The sequence below is a fragment of the Pseudophryne corroboree genome, chromosome 9 (genome assembly GCF_028390025.1).
Source record: "Pseudophryne corroboree isolate aPseCor3 chromosome 9, aPseCor3.hap2, whole genome shotgun sequence".
Taxonomy (NCBI): Eukaryota; Metazoa; Chordata; class Amphibia; order Anura; family Myobatrachidae; genus Pseudophryne; species Pseudophryne corroboree.
In genome coordinates this window covers 37,482,766-37,507,710 of record NC_086452.1, presented here as the reverse complement: position 1 = coordinate 37,507,710, position 24,945 = coordinate 37,482,766, and the positions used below count along the sequence as shown (strand labels likewise).

At 46.8% G+C, this 24,945-nt stretch overlaps 1 protein-coding gene across 2 annotated transcripts in view; it reads left to right on the top strand.

Moving 5' to 3' along the window:
• Positions 1–24,945, top strand: part of ROR1 (receptor tyrosine kinase like orphan receptor 1) — a 418,323-nt gene that overhangs the window by 184,339 nt on the left and 209,039 nt on the right. The window contains exon 1 of one of the 2 annotated variants that reach the window (XM_063939184.1): positions 455–730. The exons of the other annotated variant lie outside the window; for it this stretch is intronic. Coding sequence (XP_063795254.1) covers positions 670–730 — 61 coding nt within the window. The 5' untranslated portion in view covers positions 455–669. Of the gene's footprint in view, positions 1–454; positions 731–24,945 lie in introns of those variants that run through there. 2 annotated transcript variants of the gene reach the window in all.

The following is a 24,945-nucleotide window of genomic DNA, read 5'->3' as shown; positions in this document are numbered from 1 at the left end:
ACAGCTGCGGTGCCTGGGTACGGAAAGGAGCTTGGCCAAATCCAGAAGGTGTGGTCAAGTCCTCCTCTGGATAAACCCCAATGGAAGAGTCTGGAAGCTTTGTTTCGTACTGCAAAGGAGGACATTTGACACCCTCAGCAGCAGGCCTGAGCCCCCACTCTGGTGATCTGATCATCTGGTGGGCAGCCTTGCAAGGGCTCAGCGGGCCATTGTGTTCTCAGAGGCTCCAGTGTGGTCTACTTGCTGCAATGCCATTAGTTCCATCCAGGGGCGGCCCCAGAGGTAGGGCTGCAGCTCAGTTAGATTTTCAAATAGGGGAGCCGCACCAACTGCCAGTGAGTCAGTTTGAAATGGCAGTTGGTGGCAGTTGGCGTGGCTCCCCTATTTGAAATTTTAAGTGACCTGCAGCCCCGCTTCTGGAGCCGCCATCTCTGAGCTTCTAGTTGCTGGCCGTCTTTGCCAAGGTTATGCTGTAAGTGTGGCGCTTGGCTTTGATGTCCTATGATGTGACAACATTTTTAGTCTTGAGGAACCAAGGATGTGCCCACAATTCCAAAAGTAAGAAGCTGGGGGTTAACCAGCCCTATCAACGCAACCAAATATATGGACATCTCCCAAAATGCTCAGTGAGATCCACATCAGTACGCAAAGACTGCATAAGATGGCGGTATGGATGAGTTCTTGCTGAAAGTAGCAACTTGTGAGAAGAGACATTACCGATCACAACAAGGTAAATTTACTAAAGAACAGTGGAGAGGTTGCCCGTAGCAACCAGATTATGTGTTATCATTTCCCAGAACTCCAGAAATGATAGCTAGAAACTGGTTGCTATGGGCACTGATTTAATTTTTCAGAAGCTTTGGTAATTGTACACCAAACTCTGGAAAGCAGACCTTTGCAGCTGAGGGTCCCAACCCTTACCTTACACACGTTTCAAACCCCCCCCCCCCCCCCCAAAAAAAAAACACACGCACAAAAAAACAAAAAATAAACAAACAAACAACTAAGGCCTACCTGCTTCACAACAACATCCCTCCTGCAATCCCAGTAGTAACTGCAATTACACACATATCTGAAAATATATTACATTACAGTGATTTGATACTGTATATACCCCCAACACTGTAACTCTGTTCCTTAGGTCAGTCGTCTGCATCCCAGACCCCTTCTACCCCGCACATTCCATTGCCTGTACTATGTGAGGGCGATTGGCAGAGACGAATAGTCACCTGCAGGTGGGCAGCCCATCTCGTCGCCCCCCCGCCCGTCTCAAGCGCCGTTCCTTTGCAGTTTATTAACGTTCATAGTCCGTCAATCCTCTTTTATTTCCATTGCACAAAGTTTTTGGACACTTTATAAATAAATGTAATAAGACGGAGGTGTTGTCACCCAGCTGGGGAGCTGCCGCAGGAATTGCTTTTCCTTGGAAACTGTTGTGTCAAAGGTTTTCTTTTATTTCTAATGGAAAATAAGTCGCATGTTTGGTCCAGCTTTTCAATATGATCTTTTTTTTTTTTTTTACAAAAAGTCCAGGAAATGATGTTAGATAGACGGCGCCCGACTAAGGGCATGTGGACTAAACGCTGAACTTCTTCACCAAATACCTGATTCACACATCAGTGCCGGTGCTAGGTGCAATTAACACTTTTCCCCTTACAGTGTAATCTGCCATATCACGTTACTGAGAGCGATCCAGACATGTCTTCCAAATCCATCCGGTTTATGCGCAATTACCTGTACACATGTTCACATTTACACCTACATCTGCAATTAGGTTAGTGTCCAGGCACTGTGATCGTGTGACTGCCCAGTGAGCTTTGTAAATAACCCCTGTGTCCACTAAATGCCCCCCCCCCCCTCCATCCTCACCTCACCTTGATATTGTTATGAGCCACGGCTGTGGCTCATTCCTGTTTTGCATTTTTTGGTTATGTATTTTATGTTATACTTCTGTTCATGTTCCCCGTGGGTGTCATGGGGTGTTCGGAGTTCACCCTTAAGGAAAGGGTACTGTTATGAACCACAGGTAGTGGTTCATTCCTATTTTATGTTTATAGTTGTCTTGCAGGCCAGGTTTTCCCGTTGCTCTGGTTTAAGAATATTCTTGTTTGCTGCCAGTGGTGAGTCTGTGTAATTGCAGCTTGTTTCCATGTGTTCAGCCTCACCTGTCTGTTGATTGCACCTCTCAGTTGTGCAGCAGGGCAGCTGCATGACATAATTAATTAAGACTCTCTGTTATATGTGTGCTCAGTGCAATTCACAGACGCTGGTGATATTTCCAAGGTTCCAGAGTTCTTGAGTTCTGAGCTAGTCTCTGCCAGTTCCTGAGCTCCTGTCTAGCAGTGTCTGTCTAGCTGCTTCCTGAGTGTCGGTTCCTGAGTGTCAGTTCCTGTGTCGATCCCTGTGTCGGTTCCTGTGTCCTGCCGTGAAGTGTTCCTGTACAGAAGTCCTGTGGCTTTGTCTGTGCCTAGTCGAGTTTCTGGCTTCTTGGTGTCCACCGGTCTGTCGTTTGGGATTCTGCCTGTCCTCCGGTTCTGAGAGTCTGTGTCGGCTAAATTGGGGGTTCCTGTCCGTTTGCCAGTGTTTGTACCGGTTCCGTGAGTAGCGGCTTTGCCGCGTCCGTTGGCCTAGGCCGCAGTATTCTTTGGTTATATTTTGTTACTGGTGTTTTGCAGAGGCTTCTGCTTATGCTGTCACCGCCGGTACACAACAGTATTGTGTCGGCGAGTGGACAGCATTTCCTTGGTTGTTCTTTTACTTTGGCGGCGTTCCGCACATATATTTAGTTTTAGGGTAGTTAGTAGCCCCTAGCTTTCTGTTGTTTTAGTCAGAGGTCCCCTTGTTATTATCCTGTCTCGGTTCACGCCTTGTCTCACGCTAAGACCTGGGGGCATCGGAGTTGGGCAGACATAATCCGCCCTTCAAACGCGTCTGCCGTGGGCCCAAGAAACCATAGTCACTCAGGCGTGAACTGACCACACGGGTAAAACAACGGAGGTAGGGTGCTAGGGGCTATTTCCACACCACACCTTATTTCAGCATCACGTTCTGGTGCTCAGGACTCACTACGCAACATCTCCCTTGTTCTGAGCACCAGGAACCTAACAGATATAAATTACTCTAAACTGAGATGGGGTCTTCCATTTTGCCACAGTCTCTGCCAATCTGATGTGCTAGAGGCAATGACTTTCACTGAATTGCCCATTTACAGAGTTGTAAGTGGACAATTGTACCTTTTGCCACCCCTCTCTGAATTGCCCATTTTCAGAGTTGTAAGCGGACAATTGTACCTTTTGCCACCCCTCTCTGAATTGCCCATTTTCAGAGTTGTAAGCGGACAGTTGTGCCTTTTGCCACCTCTCTCTGAATTGCCCATTTTCAGAGTTGTAAGCGGACAATTGTGCCTTTTACCACCCCTCTCTGAATTGCCCATTTTCAGAGTTGTAAGCGAACAATTGTGCCTTTTACCACCCCTCTCTGAATTGCCCATTTTCAGAGTTGTAAGCGGACAATTGTGCCTTTTGCCACCCCTCTCTGAATTGCCCATTTTCAGAGTTGTAAGCGGACAATTGTGCCTTTTGCCACCTCTCTCTGAATTGCCCATTTTCAGAGTTGTAAGCGGACAATTGTGCCTTTTGCCACCCCTCTCTGAATTGACCATTTTCAGAGTTGTAAGCGGACAATTGTGCCTTTTGCCACCCCTCTCTGAATTGACCATTTTCAGAGTTGTAAGCTGACAATTGTGCCTTTTGCCACCTCTCTCTGAATTGCCCATTTTCAGAGTTGTAAGCGGACAATTGTGCCTTTTGCCACCTCTCTCTGAATTGCCCATTTTCAGAGTTGTAAGCGGACAATTGTGCCTTTTGCCACCTCTCTCTGAATTGCCCATTTTCAGAGTTGTAAGCGGACAATTGGGCCTTTTGCCACCGCGCATTTTGCTGTGATCTTCAGTCATTATAGTTAGAATAATGTAAATATATGCACAAAACTGTATGCATCCAGATAGGAATACCATAGGGACACAAGTGAGTTACATGTACGTCTAGTCAGTCAATGTTCAGGAGTTCAGCAGGTGGACAGCTTGGGGAAAGAAACTTTTGAGGCTTCTGGTGGACCTGGCGGGGACGGCCCTGTAACTCCTGCCTGAAGGAAGCAAGTTAAACATGCTGTGGCCGGGGTGTATCTGGTCCTTTACTATCTTCATTGCCCGCTTTTTAGCTCTGGACAGGCACGGGTCCTGGACTGAGGGAAGGTCGGCCCCGATCTTCTCTGCAGTTCTGACCACCTTTTGGAGCCTGCATCTGTCCCTCGCGCTGGCGTAGCTGTACCATACCAGTATCGAGGAGCACAGTACCGACTCCACAATCGCGGAGTAGAAGAGGAGCAGAAGCTTCTGTGAGATGTTGAACTTCCTTAGTTGCCTGAGGAAGAACAACCTCTGCTGTGTTTCCCGACAGTGACGTCAGCGTTGGACCCCCATTTAAGGTCCCGGGAGATTGTGGTCCCTAGGAACTTGAAGGAGTCCACTAGCGATACCACACTGTTAGCAATAGACTTTTGTGGGCATTTTATCATGCAGAATAGCCCCTAAAGTGTCTCCTATGTGTAATCTTGTGCTGTATATATACTCTAGTGGGAGTGTATGTTAAAATGATCTATCATGAAGTTCCTGACACCAACATTTACTATGTAATTGGTCCCGCTCCCCCCATGGCCTTCATCATAGCCCGTTTAGAACTTGCCAGGCATCCCAAACTGCTGTTACTGCTTTACAATGTAGCTGCAATGTTGTACAGTAGTTACCTGCAAAGCAGTTTATCCTTGTGATACACAGAAGTTGATAGTGTTACATCTTGTTGTTAGCTTGTTATGATAGTGTAGCAGGAATACAGGAACAGAGTCAACGTGTTAACAAACCATCTTATTAATGATTGGAAGATGCATATTAATTTAGCCGTCAGTAAGTGTATTTAGGGTGGGGGGATAAGGGAGCTGCAGGGTGTGACCTCGGCGCTCACTTGCCTGCAGATGGAAGTGTGTAGTTTAGTTGACGGAAACGCGGCTGCCACCGTAGATGTGCTATAAGCTTAATAATCAGATATTATGTCACGGTGGGTAGACCTTTGATAACTGAAAGCCCCGGGACACACTCAGTAATTCGGGCATAACTAATTGGGAATGCTTTCTATCCTGATAATTACACGCCTTCAAGGATCACTAGTTTTATTCAAATGCTAAGAGATACTTACTGCAAAGCTAATGTTTTTCATAAGGGTTGATAAATAATCTCTGTACTCTAATCCTATAATATATACTATTATAATTGATATGAGCATTCTAAAATAATAGGGTAATGGGGAGTGCAGAGGATTACATTGACAACGCTTGGAAGAGGATCCGATTAAGGTGGGAGGGGTCCAGAGCATGGGGTGGACACGTTCTGAGAAGGTGGTTACGTGAAACAGTAGTCATGGTTTTATTGCAGCGGTAGAACATATATACAGTGTATATAGCATGACATTCGCAGCCATCATTTTTTATGGAAAAGGGGGTTACGGGGGGTAGGGGCTAGACTGCACACCATAAGTTTAAACATAAGAGGTGCTACTTTGCTGAGATATGTAGTGCCACACAGGAAAAAAGGAAAATGCAGGTGCACACTCTAAGCAATAAGAACACTGGTATTTAAATTTAACATGGAGTAAAATTGAGGTTCTTAACACAGTTTTGGCCAAATATGTGGTCCCATCTACCACGCCACAGTGACCTCATCAGGTGGGTCCCTAACATCCCTAATACTAACATTATATATAGATCTTACCCATTCTAATATGTAGACCGCAAATGCAAGTTCCCGTACTAATTAAAAACACCAAATGGGAGGTGGGTGGAGTGCTAGTTCACCTTCAAGTGTATTAACAACATACACAATTACAGAATAAAAGGTGTGGGGGGGGGGGGGTTTAAAAGAGGTGCTACCTTGCTGAGACTTTTAGTGCCACAGAGAAAAAGGAAAACGCAGGTGCACGCTCTAAGCACTAAGAAAACTGGTAAAGGGGGTTACCTCTGCTTCATTTAATTAATTGCCATGCGGTCCCTTTAATTGTGGAGTAGATTGCGCCCACTAGTGTGTTAGGGGACTGCAATCTGTTTACAATATTCTAAAAACTGCAGTGGACTAGGTTTATTGCAGTTCTTGGAGCAAACATAATGCCATCTCAGGATGGCGTTCTGCTTGCTGACTCTAAGGGCGACGTGCAGTGTCTTACGATGTAGTACGTGGATGTGCAGTATGGTATACAGGGGCAAGCATTTACTGGGCACGCATGGACTCATCAGTCCACGCACGCTTAGTGGGGAGATGTGAGGAAATGATTACGCCGCTTGTGCAAACGCTCCCACTTGGGCCTGCAAAGTCACAGTTTGAAATGTCTCTCCCAGAAAGTTTTTTTGGCAGATCAGGAACTTTGTATAGGGGTGTAATAGCACGCTGCACTGAGAGAGGGGTACGTATTATTAAATGATAGTAGTAACACATCTTGTATCGCTATAGTAAACAAATGCAAATGAGAAAGGGAAATGACCAAAACGGCGGAGCCAAAGAATGCATCAGGTGGAATTGAGGTGATCCGGGAAGGGAAGGGGATCTATACAGGTGTAGAGGAGACTTCTTCAGTAGTCTTCAGGGATGTAGCGTGTGTTTGTGGTGGGGAGGAGGGCACATCTACATTTGGGTGTGGTATGGAAGATAGATAATAACTAGGTCGACAGTGTCTAGGTCGACCACTATTGGTCGACAGTAACTAGGTCGACAGAGTTTTTTTAGAGTGACCGAGAACCCCAATTAGTGCACCGTGTCCCCTCGCATGGCTCGTTGGGCAAGGTGCCTCGCTCTACTACCGTTGTGCTCAGCACAGGTTACCGTTCCAATCGTAGTCCACGTGGATCGTTAAGTATGAAAAGGTTAAAAAAAATCGTGACAAACTCATGTTGACCTTTTGACCTGTCAACCTAGAACACGTCAACCTAGAGACCCTGTTGACCTAGTGACTGTCGACCAATAGTGGTCGACCTAGATAGTGTCGACTTAGTTACTGTCGACCTAGAGACCGGATCCCTTACATTTTCACCCTGTAAAAGGACTTTTAATATTTACCCCATCTCTCCCTGCAATGCAACATGGTTTCTCTATCGTCCTAGTGGATGCTGGGGTTCCTGAAAGGACCATGGGGAATAGCGGCTCCGCAGGAGACAGGGCACAAAAAGTAAAGCTTTTCCAGATCAGGTGGTGTGCACTGGCTCCTCCCCCTATGACCCTCCTCCAGACTCCAGTTAGATTTTTGTGCCCGGCCGAGAAGGGTGCAATCTAGGTGGCTCTCCTAAAGAGCTGCTTAGAAAAAGTTTAGCTTAGGTTTTTTATTTTACAGTGAGTCCTGCTGGCAACAGGATCACTGCAACGAGGGACTGAGGGGAGAAGAAGTGAACTCACCTGCGTGCAGGATGGATTGGCTTCTTGGCTACTGGACATCAGCTCCAGAGGGACGATCACAGGTACAGCCTGGATGGTCACCGGAGCCGCGCCGCCGGCCCCCTTGCAGATGCTGAAGTCAGAAGAGGTCCAGAATCGGCGGCTGAAGACTCCTGCAGTCTTCTAAAGGTAGCGCACAGCACTGCAGCTGTGCGCCATTTTCCTCTCAGCACACTTCACACGCAGTCACTGAGGGTGCAGGGCGCTGGGGGGGGGCGCCCTGGGAGGCAAATGTAACCTATATAAAGGCTAAAAATACCTCACATATAGCCCCCAGAGGCTATATGGAGATATTTAACCCCTGCCTGGATTCACTAAATAGCGGGAGACGAGCCCGCCGGAAAAGGGGCGGGGCCTATCTCCTCAGCACACGGCGCCATTTCCTCTCACAGCTCCGCTGGTCAGGACGGCTCCCAGGTCTCTCCCCTGCACTGCACTACAGAAACAGGGTAAAACAGAGAGGGGGGGCAAATTTATGGCGATATTTTGATATATATAAAGCAGCTATAAGGGAGCACTTATTATAAGGCTATCCCTGTCATATATAGCGCTTTTTGGTGTGTGCTGGCAGACTCTCCCTCTGTCTCCCCAAAGGGCTAGTGGGTCCTGTCTTCGTTTAGAGCATTCCCTGTGTGTCTGCTGTGTGTCGGTACGTGTGTGTCGACATGTATGAGGACGATATTGGTGTGGAGGCGGAGCAATTGCCAAATATGGGGATGTCACCTCCTAGGGGGTCGACACCAGAATGGATGCCTTTATTTATGGAATTACGGGATAGTGTCAACACGCTAAAGCAGTCGTTTGACGACATGAGGCGGCCGGACAATCAATTAGTGCCTGTCCAGGCGCCTCAAACACCGTCAGGGGCTGTAAAACGCCCTTTGCCCCAGTCGGTCGACACAGACCCAGACACAGGCACTGATTCCAGTGGCGACGGTGACGAATCAACCGTATTTTCCAGTAGGGCCACACGTTATATGATTTTGGCAATGAAGGAGGCGTTACATATTGCTGATACTACAGGTACCACTAAACAGGGTATTATGTGGGGTGTGAAAAAACTACCTATAGTTTTTCCTGAATCAGAAGAATTAAATGACGTGTGTAATGAAGCGTGGGTTGCCCCTGATAAAAAGCTGATAATTTCAAAGAAATTATTGGCATTATACCCTTTCCCGCCAGAGGTTAGGGAGCGCTGGGAAACACCTCCTAGGGTGGACAAGGCGCTAACACGCTTATCTAAACAAGTGGCGTTACCCTCTCCTGAGACGGCCGCACTTAAAGATCCATCAGATAGGAGGATGGAAAATATCCAAAAAAGTATATACACACATGCAGGTGTTATACTACGACCAGCTATAGCGACTGCCTGGATGTGCAGTGCTGGGGTAGTTTGGTCAGAGTCCCTGATTGAAAATATTGATACCCTGGACAGGGACAATATTTTACTGTCGTTAGAACAAATAAAGGATGCATTTCTTTATATGCGTGATGCACAGAGGGATATCTGCACACTGGCATCACGGGTAAGTGCTATGTCCATTTCGGCCAGAAGAGCTTTATGGACGCGACAGTGGACAGGCGATGCGGATTCAAAACGACATATGGAAGTTTTGCCGTATAAAGGGGAGGAGTTATTTGGAGTCGGTCTATCAGATTTGGTGGCCACGGCTACAGCCGGGAAATCCACCTTTCTACCTCAAGTCACTCCCCAACAGAAAAAGGCACCGACTTTTCAACCGCAGCCCTTTCGTTCCTTTAAAAATAAGAGAGCAAAGGGCTATTCATATCTGCCACGAGGCAGAGGTCGAGGGAAGAGACAGCAACAGGCAGCTCCTTCCCAGGAACAGAAGCCTTCCCCGGCTTCTACAAAAGCCTCAGCATGACGCTGGGGCTTCTCAAGCGGACTCGGGGACGGTGGGTGGTCGTCTCAAAAATTACAGCGCGCAGTGGGCTCACTCGCAGGTAGATCCCTGGATCCTGCAGATAATATCTCAGGGGTACAGGTTGGAATTAGAGACAGATCCACCTCGCCGTTTCCTGAAGTCTGCTTTACCAACGTCCCCCTCCGAAAGGGAGACGGTTTTGGAAGCCATTCACAAGCTGTACTCTCAGCAGGTGATAGTCAAGGTACCTCTTCTACAACAAGGGAAGGGGTATTATTCCACTCTTTTTGTGGTACCGAAGCCGGATGGCTCGGTAAGGCCTATTCTAAATCTGAAGTCCTTGAACCTGTACATAAAGAAGTTCAAGTTCAAGATGGAGTCACTCAGAGCAGTGATAGCGAACCTGGAAGAGGGGGACTTTATGGTATCCTTGGACATCAAGGATGCGTATCTCCACGTTCCAATTTACCCCTCACACCAGGGGTACCTCAGGTTCGTTGTACAAAACTGTCACTATCAGTTTCAGACGCTGCCGTTCGGATTGTCCACGGCACCTCGGGTCTTTACAAAGGTAATGGCCGAGATGATGATTCTTCTTCGAAGAAAAGGCATATTAATTATCCCATACTTGGACGATCTCCTAATAAGGGCAAGGTCCAGAGAACAGCTAGAGATGGGATTAGCACTGTCGCAAGAAGTGCTAAAACAGCACGGGTGGATTCTGAATATTCCAAAATCCCAGTTAATGCCGACAACTCGTCTGCTGTTCCTAGGGATGATTCTGGACACGGTTCAGAAAAAGGTTTTTCTCCCGGAGGAAAAAGCCAAGGAGTTATCCGAGCTTGTCAGGAACCTCCTAAAACCAGGAAAGGTGTCTGTACATCAATGCACAAGAGTCCTGGGAAAAATGGTGGCTTCTTACGAAGCAATTCCATTCGGCAGATTCCACGCAAGAATTTTCCAAAGGGATCTGTTGGACAAATGGTCAGGGTCGCATCTTCAGATGCACCTGCGGATAACCCTGTCTCCAAGGACAAGGGTGTCTCTTCTGTGGTGGTTGCAGAGTGCTCATCTATTGGAGGGCCGCAGATTCGGCATACAGGATTGGATCCTGGTGACCACGGACGCCAGCCTGAGAGGCTGGGGAGCAGTCACACAAGGAAGAAACTTCCAGGGAGTATGGACGAGCCTGGAAACGTCTCTTCACATAAACATTCTGGAACTAAGAGCAATATACAATGCTCTAAGCCAGGCAGAACCTCTGCTTCAGGGAAAACCGGTGTTGATCCAGTCGGACAACATCACGGCAGTCGCCCATGTGAACAGACAGGGCGGCACAAGAAGCAGGAGTGCAATGGCAGAAGCTGCAAGGATTCTTCGCTGGGCAGAGAATCATGTGATAGCACTGTCAGCAGTGTTCATCCCGGGAGTGGACAACTGGGAAGCAGACTTCCTCAGCAGACACGATCTTCACCCGGGAGAGTGGGGACTTCATCCAGAAGTCTTCCACTTGCTGGTAACCCGTTGGGAAAGACCAATGGTGGACATGATGGCGTCTCGCCTCAACAAAAAACTGGACAGGTATTGCGCCAGGTCAAGAGATCCGCAGGCAATAGCTGTGGACGCGCTGGTAACGCCTTGGGTGTACCAGTCGGTGTATGTGTTTCCTCCTCTGCCTCTCATACCAAAAGTATTGAGAATTATACGGCAAAGAGGCGTAAGGACGATACTAGTGGTTCCGGATTGGCCAAGAAGGACTTGGTACCCGGAACTTCAAGAGATGATCACGGAAGATCCGTGGCCTCTACCTCTAAGGAGGGACTTGCTTCAGCAGGGTCCCTGTCTGTTTCAAGACTTACCGCGGCTGCGTTTGACGGCATGGCGGTTGAACGCCGGATCCTAAAGGAAAAAGGCATGCCGGAAGAAGTCATTCCTACTTTGATTAAAGCAAGGAAGGAAGTAACCGTGCAACATTATCACCGAATTTGGCGAAAATATGTTGCGTGGTGCGAAGATCGGAGTGCTCCGACGGAGGAATTTCAACTGGGTCGATTCCTACATTTCCTGCAATCAGGATTGTCTATGGGTCTCAAATTGGGATCTATTAAGGTTCAAATTTCGGCCCTGTCGATTTTCTTTCAAAAAGAATTGGCTTCAGTCCCTGAAGTCCAGACCTTTGTTAAGGGAGTGCTACATATACAGCCTCCTGTGGTGCCTCCAGTGGCACCGTGGGATCTCAATGTGGTTTTGGACTTTCTAAAATCTCATTGGTTTGAACCACTAAAGAAGGTGGATTTGAAATATCTCACATGGAAAGTGACCATGCTTCTAGCCCTGGCTTCGGCCAGGAGAGTGTCAGAACTGGCAGCTTTATCTTACAAAAGCCCATATCTGATTTTCCATTCGGACAGGGCAGAACTGCGGACTCGTCCGCATTTTCTCCCTAAGGTGGTGTCAGCATTTCATCTGAACCAGCCTATTGTAGTGCCTGCGGCTACAAGTGACTTGGAGGACTCCAAGTTACTGGACGTTGTCAGAGCATTAAAAATATATATTGCAAGGACAGCTGGAGTCAGAAAATCTGACTCGTTGTTTATATTGTATGCACCCAACAAGATGGGTGCTCCTGCGTCTAAGCAGACGATTGCTCGTTGGATCTGTAGCACAATCCAACTTGCACATTCTGTGGCAGGCCTGCCACAGCCTAAATCTGTAAAGGCCCACTCCACAAGGAAGGTGGGCTCATCTTGGGCGGCTGCCCGAGGGGTCTCGGCATTACAACTCTGCCGAGCAGCTACGTGGTCAGGGGAGAACACGTTTGTAAAATTTTACAAATTTGATACTCTGGCTAAGGAGGACCTGGAGTTCTCTCATTCGGTGCTGCAGAGTCATCCGCACTCTCCCGCCCGTTTGGGAGCTTTGGTATAATCCCCATGGTCCTTTCAGGAACCCCAGCATCCACTAGGACGATAGAGAAAATAAGATTTTACTTACCGATAAATCTATTTCTCGGAGTCCGTAGTGGATGCTGGGTGCCCATCCCAAGTGCGGATTATCTGCAATAATTGTACATAGTTATTGTTAACTAATTCGGGTTATTGTTGAAGGAAGCCATCTTTCAGAGGCTCCGCTGTTATCATACTGTTAACTGGGTTTAGATCACAAGTTGTACGGTGTGCTTGGTGTGGCTGGTATGAGTCTTACCCGGGATTCAAAATCCTCCCTTATTGTGTACGCTCGTCCGGGCACAGTACCTAACTGGAGTCTGGAGGAGGGTCATAGGGGGAGGAGCCAGTGCACACCACCTGATCTGGAAAAGCTTTACTTTTTGTGCCCTGTCTCCTGCGGAGCCGCTATTCCCCATGGTCCTTTCAGGAACCCCAGCATCCACTACGGACTCCGAGAAATAGATTTATCGGTAAGTAAAATCTTATTTTTGCCAAGGTGCAAGTTTTGCATTGCTCCAAACTGTGAATCAGCCCCTTCCATGGAATAGTGTACAGTGCCACCTCTCACTTAAGGCATACCTCCCAACTGTCCCGATTTTCGCGGGACAGTCCCGTTTTTTGGGGACTGTCCCGCTGTCCCACCCGCGGGCCGCAGTGTCCCGCGGTGGGGGGGGGCAGTTGGGAGTCTCTGTGTCTCGCTGCCCTGCTTAGCAGAGCAGCGGTGAATAGACGCTGTGCGCATGTGCACAGCATCTATTCACTGGAGACAGAGGGAGAGGGGGCATGCCAGCGGCTCACAGAGCGCTGGGCATGCCCCCTCAGTGACGAAAATGGGGGCGTGGCTCGCGATCGTGGGTCCTCCCGCGAAGCCACGCCCCCTTTTCGTAGGCCACATCCCCTTTTCGGGAGCGCGCGCGGCTTCGCCACGCGTGTGTCCCTCCTTGGAGAACTCTAAAGTTGGGAGGTATACTTAAGGGTTTATTTAATAAAGTTTGATTTTTATAATTTTTTTCCCAGTGTAAAATTGATCTCAGTCAGTGTGGTAAATTTACTAAGATGGGAGTTCTATTTAAGATGGGATGTTGCCCATAGCAACCAATCAGATTCCAGGTACTATCATCTAGAAGGTGCTAGATAAATGAGAAGTAGAATCTGATTGGTTGCTCTGGCCAACATCCCATCTTAAATAGAACTCCCATCTTAGTAAATTAACCCCTGTGTTGGGCTTCAGGGAATGAAACACGCATTTACTAACAGATAATTTTTTAGATTAAATTTTCAATGTTAATATATGTGTGTTTTAGCCTTGGAAACTCAACATTGATACAGATTGATTTTAACCGGTTTTAAATCGATATAAAATCGACCTTTAGCAAATATACCCCTTAGTGTGATGCTTGGGTTTTTGCTACTATTTCATGGTGTTTGTACAGTTGCAGCCGTTAGTAAGACACATTATATACATGGAATCCGTGTATGTATATAATGGAAAGAGAATTCTGTGCGTTGGATTATATAATGTGCTGTTCGCAGCATCTGGTGCAAAGTCTGTGTGGTATTTATATTCTTCCTTAACCTGCAGGATCACATCTGCTGTGTCTGTGCATCACAAAGACAGTTTTGTTACTGGGCCTCTCTTGTTACCAGACCCTTGGCAGACACATAGATAGATGGTAAGCTAAAAGCAGACAAACTTATGAGTAGATTTATTTAAAGGTCCGTGCAATTTTTTTACATTTTTTTTTTAGAATTAACTTTAATCATATATCTGTAATTGACAGCTACAAATTAGCCGTCTGATTTAATTTTTCTACACAAATTCTTTGTGCTTTTTTCGTCGTGCTGTAAAAAGGGACCTCTGCAGAACTGCTCATTCAGCAGTGCGTACGTGAAGTTAGCCACTTTCCGTACGTCACAATGGTCTAGAAAACAAATTTGCAAGAAAAAAATAAGTTCCACCCACAATCCACGCAAGTAACACCCTGAACTGGACAACTCCTCCCACATCCGTTTGCAACACATTCTCAGAAAGTCACATTTACTTTCTGATCGACCACACCTTTCAAAGTCTGATAATCTGGGCTGCCCTGTCTACAGCCGCCCCGTTGTGGGGTTGCAAACTTTTTGGGGAATTATAAAATACACTTTTGAGTAATTCCTGTTTTTATGTCTATATGCACAGAGCGGTACGGAAAGGTGGCATCAAACGCTCAGCATTATGGCTAGTCCTTGGTAGACATCGATGGACCAGGTTGCTTCAATATGGGGTTGCCAGGTTCCTCTCTTGCACTATGGGGTCGATTCAATTCACTTACAGTTAAATAGCAGCGGGGGGTTAGCTCCCGGCGCTATTCAATACAGCGACAAGTGACCCTCAATTGTCGTGAATTCTTCTCTCACCCCCGGGGGATGAGAGAAGAAACCGACAAAAGTGCTGCCGCGCGGCCGGCGCAAGGTTGATTCTGTCGGAAACCAGCATTGCGCCGGGGAGTTAAGTTGGAGAATGCCCGTTCTCCCGACAATTCAACCTGTTAAGAACGGGTCATCGCCGACTTAACTGGAGCTGAATTGAATAGCGCCGGGAGCCAACTTCTGGCGCTATTCAACTGTCAGTGAATTGAATCGACCCCTATGTGTAGGATATGTGTTTGTTCACTTACCGAAGTGGTCCAGTCGGCATCTGGGTTTTCTTCAGCAGTGTTCAGCCCATTAATGGAGATTGGAACTGTGTCGAATGCGTCCCCAACCCTGGTGGCCAGTTGCAGGGGCTGTAGAGACCACTACTTTCTCCATCTAGGTGCATCTCCTGGGGTGGGTGGGAGTGCCCATATCATAAATAAGGTTGATTAAAGTATTTTTTTACAGTTTCAAAACAATGGGGTCATCCATTTGGGATTTGAGTCAGAACCTTTTGATTGTTGCTTTAATTGTCCAGACAGGAAGCTATCAGCCACAGACAACAAATCAGAACGTGTTCTACAAAGTCCTCTTCTTTTCTGATCATGAAAATTAGGAATTGTTGCCCTCACCTATTGGGCCTGGATCAGAGGTGGACGGAGATGCGGTCAGGTTTGCATCTGTTGTTAAATAACCCCAACTGCTTTTAGGAAATACTTCTTTGAGGTAATTTATATGTGTAACCTTACAGGAGTTTACAGCGCTGCAGTAAATCATTAGAACAATGTGTAAAGTTCCTTTCAACGCACTTAAAGTGTTTCTAACTCTCCCCTGAAGCTAGATCGGGTTTTGGCTCATCCGCTTCAGTGTTGTGACAATACAGGATTGAGTTGATTCCTGTAACACACAACAATCCTGCTTATATCTGTTTAGCTTTGCTGTCTTGTTTTACTAAGAAAACATGGCCTCATGAAAGGCCTTCAGGGAAATCTCTTTATTCTGTACATAAAGAAGCTTGCACAGTATTGGTGCAATTTTATGTGTGGAGACATCTCATTAAGACCATTCCATTCCTGCTTTCTGCTCTGGCACCTGTTACCTACAGAACATAGAAGCGGCCATTTTGAGTGCCGATCCAGTCAGGGAATGCAGGTCCAGAGAGTTACTTTGGAATATGCAACATCTTTGAGGTACACGGTGGAAGCTACCATTTTGTAGACTAGACATAATGTTTTGACAGGAAAAATTACATTCTAGGTCATTGAAGACTGCCAACAAGGCAGACAGTGAGGCAGACATGTTTTGAGCCAATCAATTCACTAGGAAACAGTGACATCACCAGTTTAGATTCCTCTTTCGAGTGTCCTAAAACTTTGTTGAACTGTGGCCGGTACTAGTTGGTGTCTAGGGCACCAATGGTTAGCCGATGCCATCTGTCGCTCATCAAGTCATATTAATGCCCCCTCCTCACATGCGACAATCCCAGTATGGTGAGCTATGAATGCCATAGCTTGCTAGGGTAACAATCAGTGGTGGATGTGGTGCTTTCGAGTTTGGGGGCACCACATAGTGGGTGGGTACTGCGTAGGGTAACTCTTGGGTTTGCACTGACCATGGTTGAACATTATGAAGTGTGTAAAAATAAGTTATGTTATTAAACTTAAATGATAGTCATATTGGACTTATTTCAAATTGCGTTTAATGTAAAATCAGTTACAAAAAAGAAAATTTCCTGTTACTATAATGTTTTGTCTCCGTTTAATGTCTATAGACGGGGTGAGATGGATTTTCTAAATATTTAATAACGCCTTAACTGCCAAATCCTGGATTGGGGAATTGCTAAGTATGCACAACCGCTGCCATACTGTCTTTCCAAAGTGCCAAATCAAATTCTGAGAATAATATGTAATCCCCCGGCATGTTTCAGTGAAGGTAAATATCACTGTCCGTCTTGCCTGCCCAAAATCAGTCGGAGATGAGTTTCCTGCCAGTAGAAGAAGCTCCTCCATATTTATCCCAAAGTAGAACAGAATTCGGGAACATTTTAACATTTTCAGTAACAACTCAGAGGGCCTGAGCCTGGGTCGGCCATAAGTGCAAACGGGAATGGATCTCGCGGAAATCTGCAAACTGCGGATGTGCCGCAGAAACCAGTTGCAGACTGCATGTGCGCCGCACCATGGAAAACGCACATGGAAAGAAGATGGAAAGTGTGCATGGATTTATCCGTCTGTTTACAGACCTCTCTTAGGGGCAGATGTACTAAGCCTTGAAAAGTGATAAAGTGGAGAGTGATAAAGTATCAGCCAATCAGCTAACTGCCATGTTACAGGCTGTGTTTGGAAAAATGACAGTTAGGAGCTGATTGGTTGGTACTTCAGTTTTCAAGGCTTAGCACATCTTGCCCATAGTGCAAAATGGGCATTATTGAACGGTAACAGAGTGGTAACCATGGTGACGCACTGAACAGATCCATCTTGTAGGAATATCATGGGAGTGTCGTTTGTGTGTAGCCCATCTTCAATGCTCATTTGGAGTGCGCGGACGCAGTGGCGGCATCGGTGTCTGTGACACCTGGTGCAGCAAGAGTACCCCTGTGGCATGAGCTCTTGAAAAGGGTGTGTGGCTTTGCGGGTAGGGCGTGGCCTCATGGGAGTCCCCTGCTGATATCACTACAGGGGGCCTGGCTACATAGGGATCCCCCAATTACCTCACTCCAGGGGCATGCGCCAGAATCCCCAGAGATGTACCCCCGGAGACTCAGGCTGCACTGCCGGCTTCTCCTTAGTAACAGTAACGGAGTGCTGCAGGATATTGTCACAGAGCAGCCCCCTGCGGAGAAGCCGGCATTTTGGTGTCACCCCGAGGAAGGCTGCCACGGCTGAAGAGAAATGGGTCCAGATACGCCCGGCTCAGAATCAGGCCTTCAATCAGAAGTATGGTTATATAGTTAATGTAAAGGCATTTTCTATAGCATAGTAGTTGTGGACCGTTGTTCCACGATTGCCACTAACAACCTGAGGTGGACATGTACTAAACGGTGATAAAAGTGGAGAAGTGAGCCAGTGGAGAAGTTGCCCATGGCAACCAATCAGCATTGACGTAACATTTAGAATCTGCATACTTTAAAAATATACAGAGCAGCTGATTGGTTGCCATGGGCAACTTCTCCACTGGCTCACTTCACTTTTATCACTGCTTAGTACATGGCCCCCTAAATAGGTTATGGGCAATACCCATAGATTGGCAGGAGTCAGATTGCACAACCAGAGCCGGCCCTAACCAATATGATGCCCTAGGCAAGATTTTGGCTGGTGCCCCCTAGCACCACCACTGGTTCTGCCTCTGACCTTGCACCTCTTTCCCAGCACCATCACCCCTCACCCATAGCAGTCCTTGTACCCCCTATATTATAAATAGGAACAGTTCGCACATTTGACGCACAGCCCAAAAAGGGGCATCTTCTTGCTGGGAAGGGGCATGGCCACACAATAGTAACCCCAAATCCAATTATGCCACACAGTACTGCAACTTTATTCACATTTTATCTTGCGATAGTGTCCATAATTCATATTACATCCCACAGTAGTATCACTTTACCATATAAACGTTACTCCTCACAGTAGAGCCCCTTATTCACATTACATCACACTGAATTGCTCCTTATTCACATTACACCACACCTTATTGCTCTTAATTCACATTAGACGACACAGTAGTGCCCTTTCTATATGCAACGCCACATAGTAGAGCACCTTATACACATAATGCCACACATTAGTAATGCATTATACACAATTCCACACAGTAATGCCCATTACACATATGAGACACATTAATGTCCTTATAAACATAATGCACCTTACACATTATGACAATCTTTATTAATGCCCTTTTACACATAATGTCCCTTACACATATGCCGCACATTATTAATGCCCTTATACACATAATGACACACATAGTGCCCCCTACACATTTGCTGCACATTATTAGTGCCCCTATACACATACTGACACACATACAGTAGTACCCTGTTACACATTTGCCGCACATTATTAATGCCCTTATACACATAATGACACACATAGTGGCCCTTTACACATATGTTGCACATTATTAATGCATTTTTACATGACACACATAATGCTCCTTACACATATTCCGAGCACTACTGCACAACCAACGCACTCACATGCACACAGCACTCACACTTCCACTAACACTGTGACCTCTGCCTCTGCTTGAATACAGATGTGTCCTCACAAATCTTGCATCCACGCTAACGTCGGGCACCTTTTTTTAATGAAAATACATCTTATTTGCATTGCTATGTGGCTAGGATGCACAAGCAGATTCTGCTGATTAAACTGATATGCAGCGTGCCTATATACTGTGTGAGACTGTAACTGTATCTGCATATGAAATGCTACATACAGAATATAGGCATGCCGCATATCATTTTAATCAGCAGAAGCTGATGATGCCCCTAGGCATATCAAATGCCCTAGGCAATTGCCTAGTTTGCCTATGCCTATGGCCGGCTCTGTGCACAACCAGAGTTTATCCATTCTCATCTTCCAGCGCACAAAGGGAAAGTAGCTGGCCAATTAATGCCTAGTGCTCCCAATTATAGCCCACAGTTATATGTGGTGACGTAGTAAAATGGTGCAAGGGGCGAAGCAGATGGGATGCAAATAATCTCTCTGCCTCCTTTATCTCCCAGATGGGCTCGTTCAGGGGATCTGGCTTTCTGACAAGACACACAGAGACAGGAGAGCTCCTCCTGTAAACGTTAGCAGGTGTGACCCGACGTGTATGGGGGGGTACGGCCTGCAATTACAGGAAAGCTGCAGCTCCAGCTGGGCATTTTATGGCTCATAGATTTGACAATTTCCATACTTAGCAAGGGTTTCACTCGCTCACTTCCTGGATAAAAATGTATGTAAACGCAGAGAACTATTTGTAGAAATTGTATTTTCCCAGCAGGAGACAGCAGCTTACATTAGAGACCAGTGGATGCTTTGAAGGGTCATTCACAGTCAGTGGTTCTAATTAGAAATGGTTGGTGTTACAAAAAGTCGTTTGAGCCTACCAATATGGTGGCTTCACTGGTCCATGAGACTAGTGTGGTGAACCATAGGTTCAACTAGATGGGGTCAAAACAAAATGGCTGCCAGACTGACTGGCTGTCAACTGTAATAGAGCTGAAGATGATCTGATTGGATCAACATGGAGATATCAAATTTTATGTAGAGCTCATGTTTCTTGTTTTTTTCCTGAGCAATCCCATATTTTCTGAGCAAAATCTTTGCTAGAGGGTGTAATGGTTAGCATTGCGGCCTCACAGCTCTAAGGTCATAGGTTAGATTACCACTATGGCCCTAACTGTGTGGAGTTTGTATATTCTCCCTGTGCTTGCGTGGGTTTATTCCAGGTGCTCCGGTTTCTTCCAACAATCCAAAAATTTACTGGTAGGTTGATTGGGTACCAACAAACATTAACCCTAGTGTGAATGTGTGTACATGTGGTAGGGGATATAGATTGTAAGCTCCACTGGGGCAGGGACTGATGTGAATGGCCAAGTATTCTCTATAAAGCGCTATGAAATATGTGTGCGCTATATAAATAACTAGTAATAATAATAATAATAATAATAGAGCATAACAACAGCTTAAACACTATTAATACTTGAGAAGCTACACTGGGCAGACAGCAGGTGGCGCTGTGTCTTAAATTGTTGTTGTAGTAGTCTCAGTTTGTTTTATTGGTGCACTTTCGTCCATGTTAAGCCTACATATAATACTATGTTTTGAAGTTTATCCCACAATTTTTCCCTCTGTGTTGATATCTTGTACAAAGGAGAAAATTATGCAGCTATATCCACCTCACATTATTTTTTTGACCATAATTTAAACTCCTGATTTAATCCAAATTAGCGGAACAAGTTGAAATTGTATCATTAATGTTTAACAATCCAGCAACTTTTTTTAGAGAGAAGTATGGTAGTAATAATAATAATAATAATAATAATAAAAATGTTCCCATTGTACTTGACTTTAATATAAATTCCTTTATGACATTTAAATAGACATTGTTTGTAAAATCAATTTTCACTATTAGGAAATAACATCATTTTGAAACATAACAATTATATACACTTTTCTCTAACGTCCTAGAGGATGCTGGGGACTATGTAAGGACCATGGGGATAGACGGGCTCGGCGGGAGACATGGGCACTTTAAGAAAGAATTTAGTTCTGGGTGTGCACTGGCTCCTCCCTCTATGCCCCTCCTCCAGACCTCAGTTTAATACTGTGCCCAGTGGAGACTGGGTGCTTTTCAGGAGCTCTCCTGAGCTTTCTGAGAGAAAGTATTTTGTTAGGTTTTTTATTTTCAGGGAGCTCTGCTGGCAACAGACTCCCTGCATCGAGGGACTGATGGGAGAGAAGCAGCCCTACTCTCTGAGTGCAAGGTCCTGCTTCTTAGGCTTCTGGACACCATTAGCTCCAGAGGGATTGGTACGCAGGATCTCACCCTAGCCGTCCGTCCCAGAGCCGCGCCGCCGTCCCCCTCGCAGAGCCGGAAGATAGAAGCCGGGTGAGTATGAGAAGAAAAGAAGACTTCAGAGGCGGCAGAAGACTTCATGATCTTCACTGAGGTAACGCACAGCACTGCAGCTGTGCGCCATTGCTCCCACACACCTCACATACTCCGGTCACTGTAAGGGCGCAGGGGGGGGGGGGGGGCGCCCTGGGCAGCAATTTGGACCTCTTTTTGGCAAAAGTACAACATATATTCAGCTGGGCAATGTATATATGTATGAGCCCCCGCCAAATTTTACAGTTTCAGTGGGACAGAAGCCCACCGCTGAGGGGGCGGGGCTTCTCCCTCATTACTTACCAGCGCCATTTTTTCTCCACAGCACCGCTGAGAGGAAGCTCCCCGGACTCTCCCCTGCTTATACACGGTAGACAAGAGGGTTGAAAAGAGAGGGGGGCACATAATTCGGCGCAAAATTACATACAGCAGCGCTACTGGGTTAACATTAAGTTACTGTGTTATTCCTGGGTTATATAGCGCTGGGATGTGTGCTGGCATACTCTCTCTCTGTCTCTCCAAAGGGCCTTGTGGGGGAACTGTCTTCAGTAAGAGCTTTCCCTGTGTGTGTGTGGTGTGTCTGTACGCGTGTGTCGACATATCTGAGGAAGAAGGCTATGTTAGAGAGGAGCGGGAGCAAATGAATGTGATGTCTCCGCCGACAGCGCCGACACCTGACTGGATGGATATGTGGAATGTTTTAAATGCTAGTGTAAACTCATTGCACAAAGGATTAGACAAGGCTGAGGCCTTGGGACAGTCAGGGTCTCAACCCATGCCTGATCCTATGTCGCAGGGACCGTCAGGGTCTCATAAGCGCCCACTATCCCAAATTGTTGACACAGATACCGACACGGATTCTGACTCCAGTGTCGATTACGATGATGCAAAGTTACAGCCAAAATTGGCTAAATCCATTCGATATATGATTATGACAATAAAAGATGTTTTGCACATCACAGAGGAACCCCCTGTCCCTGACAAGAGGGTGCATATGTATAAAGGAAAGAAGCCTGAGGTAACCTTTCCCCCCTCACACGAGCTGAATGAGTTATGTGAAAAAGCTTGGGAATCTCCAGATAAAAGACTGCAGATTTCCAAAAGGATTCTTATGGCGTATCCTTTCCTGCCAACGGATAGGTTACGATAGGAATCATCCCCTAGGGTGGACAAAGCATTAACACGCTTATCCAAGAAGGTAGCCCTGCCGTCCCAGGATACGGCTACCCTCAAGGATTCTGCTGACCGCAAACAGGAGGTTACCTTGAAGTCCATTTATACACATTCAGGTACCTTACTAAGACCGGCAATTGCATCGGCCTGGGTGTGTAGTGCTGTAGCGGCATGGACGGATACCTTATCTGAGGAGATTAGTACCCTAGATAAGGATACTATTTTATTGACCCTGGGGCATATTAAAGATGCTGTCCTATATATGAGAGATGCTCAAAGAGACATTAGTCTTCTGGGTTCTAGAATAAACGCTATGTCGATTTCTGCCAGAAGAGTCCTATGGACACGGCAGTGGACAGGTGATGCCGACTCAAAAAGGCATATGGAGGTTTTACCTTACAGGGGTGAGGAATTGTTCGGGGAAGGTCTCTCGGACCTAGTCTCCACAGCTACAGCTGGAAAATCAAATTTTTTTGCCTTATATTCCCTCACAGCCTAAGAGAGCACCGCATTATCAAATGCAGTCCTTTCGATCACAAAGAAACAAGAAAGTGCGAGGTGCGTCCTTTCTTGCCAGAGGTAGGGGCAGAGGAAAGAAGCTGCACAACACAGCTAGTTCCCAGGAACAGAAGTCCTCCCCGGCCTCTACAAAATCCACCGCATGACGCTGGGGCTCCACTGGCAGAGCCGGGCCCTGTGGGGGCACGTCTTCGGAATTTCAGCCACATCTGGGTTCACTCCCAGGTGGATCCCTGGACAATAGAAATTGTTTCTCAGGGTTACAAGCTGGAATTCGGAGAGATGGTGCCTCCTCGCCGATTTTTCAAATCTGCCCTTCCAGCTTCACCCCAAGAGAGGGAGATAGTGTTAAATGCAATACAAAAGTTGTATCTCCAACAGGTGGTGGTCAAGTTTCCCCTCCTTCAACAAGGAAGGGGTTATTACTCGACCATGTTTGTAGTCCCGAAACCGGACGGTTCGGTCAGACCCATGTTAAATTTAAAATCCCTGAACCAATACTTGACAAGGTTCAAGATGGAATCGCTAAGAGCGGTCATCGCAAGCCTGGAAGGAGGGGATTTTATGGTATCTCTGGACATAAAGGATGCATACCTTCATGTCCCCATTTATCCACCTCATCAGGCCTACCTCAGATTTGCGGTACAGGATTGTCATTACCAGTTTCAGACGTTGCAGTTTGGTCTCTCCACGGCCCCGAGGGTTTTCACCAAGGTAATGGCGGAAATGATGGTGCTCCTGCGGAAGCAAGGTGTCACAATTATCCCGTACTTGGACGATCTCCTCATAAAAGCGAGATCAAGAGAGCAGTTGCTGAACAGCGTATCACTTTCACTGGAAGTGTTACAGCAACACGGCTGGATTCTCAATATTCCAAAGTCGCTCTTGGTTCCTACGACTCGTCTGCCTTTCTTGGGCATGATTCTGGACACGGACCAGAAGAGGGTTTATCTCCCGATAGAAAAGGCCCAGGAACTCATGACTCTGGTCAGGAACCTATTGAAACCAAAACAGGTGTCCGTGCATCACTGCACTCGAGTCCTGGGAAAGATGGTGGCATCATACGAGGCCATTCCCTTTGGCAGGTTCCATGCGAGGACTTTCCAATGGGACCTACTGGACAAGTGGTCCGGGTCACATCTACAGATGCATCGGTTGATCACCCTGTCCCCCAGGGCCAGGGTGTCACTCCTGTGGTGGCTGCAGAGTGCTCACCTTCTCTAGGGCCGCAGATTCGGCATTCAGGACTGGATCCTGGTGACCACGGACGCAAGCCTCCGAGGTTGGGGAGCAGTCACACAGGGAAGACATTTCCAAGGTCTTTAGTCAAGTCAAGAGACTTGTCTTCACATCAACATCCTGGAGCTAAGGGCCGTATACAACGCCCTGCGTCAAGCGGAGACCTTTCTTCGCAACCAACCGGTTCTGATCCAGTCAGACAACATCACCGCAGTGGCGCATGTAAACCGCCAAGGCGGCACAAGGAGCAGAGTGGCGATGGCGGAAGCCACCAGAATTCTTCGCTGGGTGGAGAATCATGTAAGCGCACACTGTCAGCAGTGTTCATTCCGGGAGTGGACAACTGGGAAGCAGACTTCCTCAGCAGACACGACCTACACCCGGGAGAGTGGGGACTTCATCAGGAAGTCTTTGCACAGATTGCAAGTCGGTGGGAACTGCCACAGGTAGACATGATGGCGTCCCGCCTCAACAAAAAGCTACAGAGGTATTGCGCCAGGTCAAGAGACCCTCAGGCAGTGGCTGTAGACGCCCTAGTGATACCGTGGGTGTTCCAGTCAGTCTATGTATTTCCTCCTCTTCCTCTCATACCCAAGGTGTTGAGGATAATAAGAAGAAGAGGAGTGAGAACAATCCTCATTGTTCCAGATTGGCC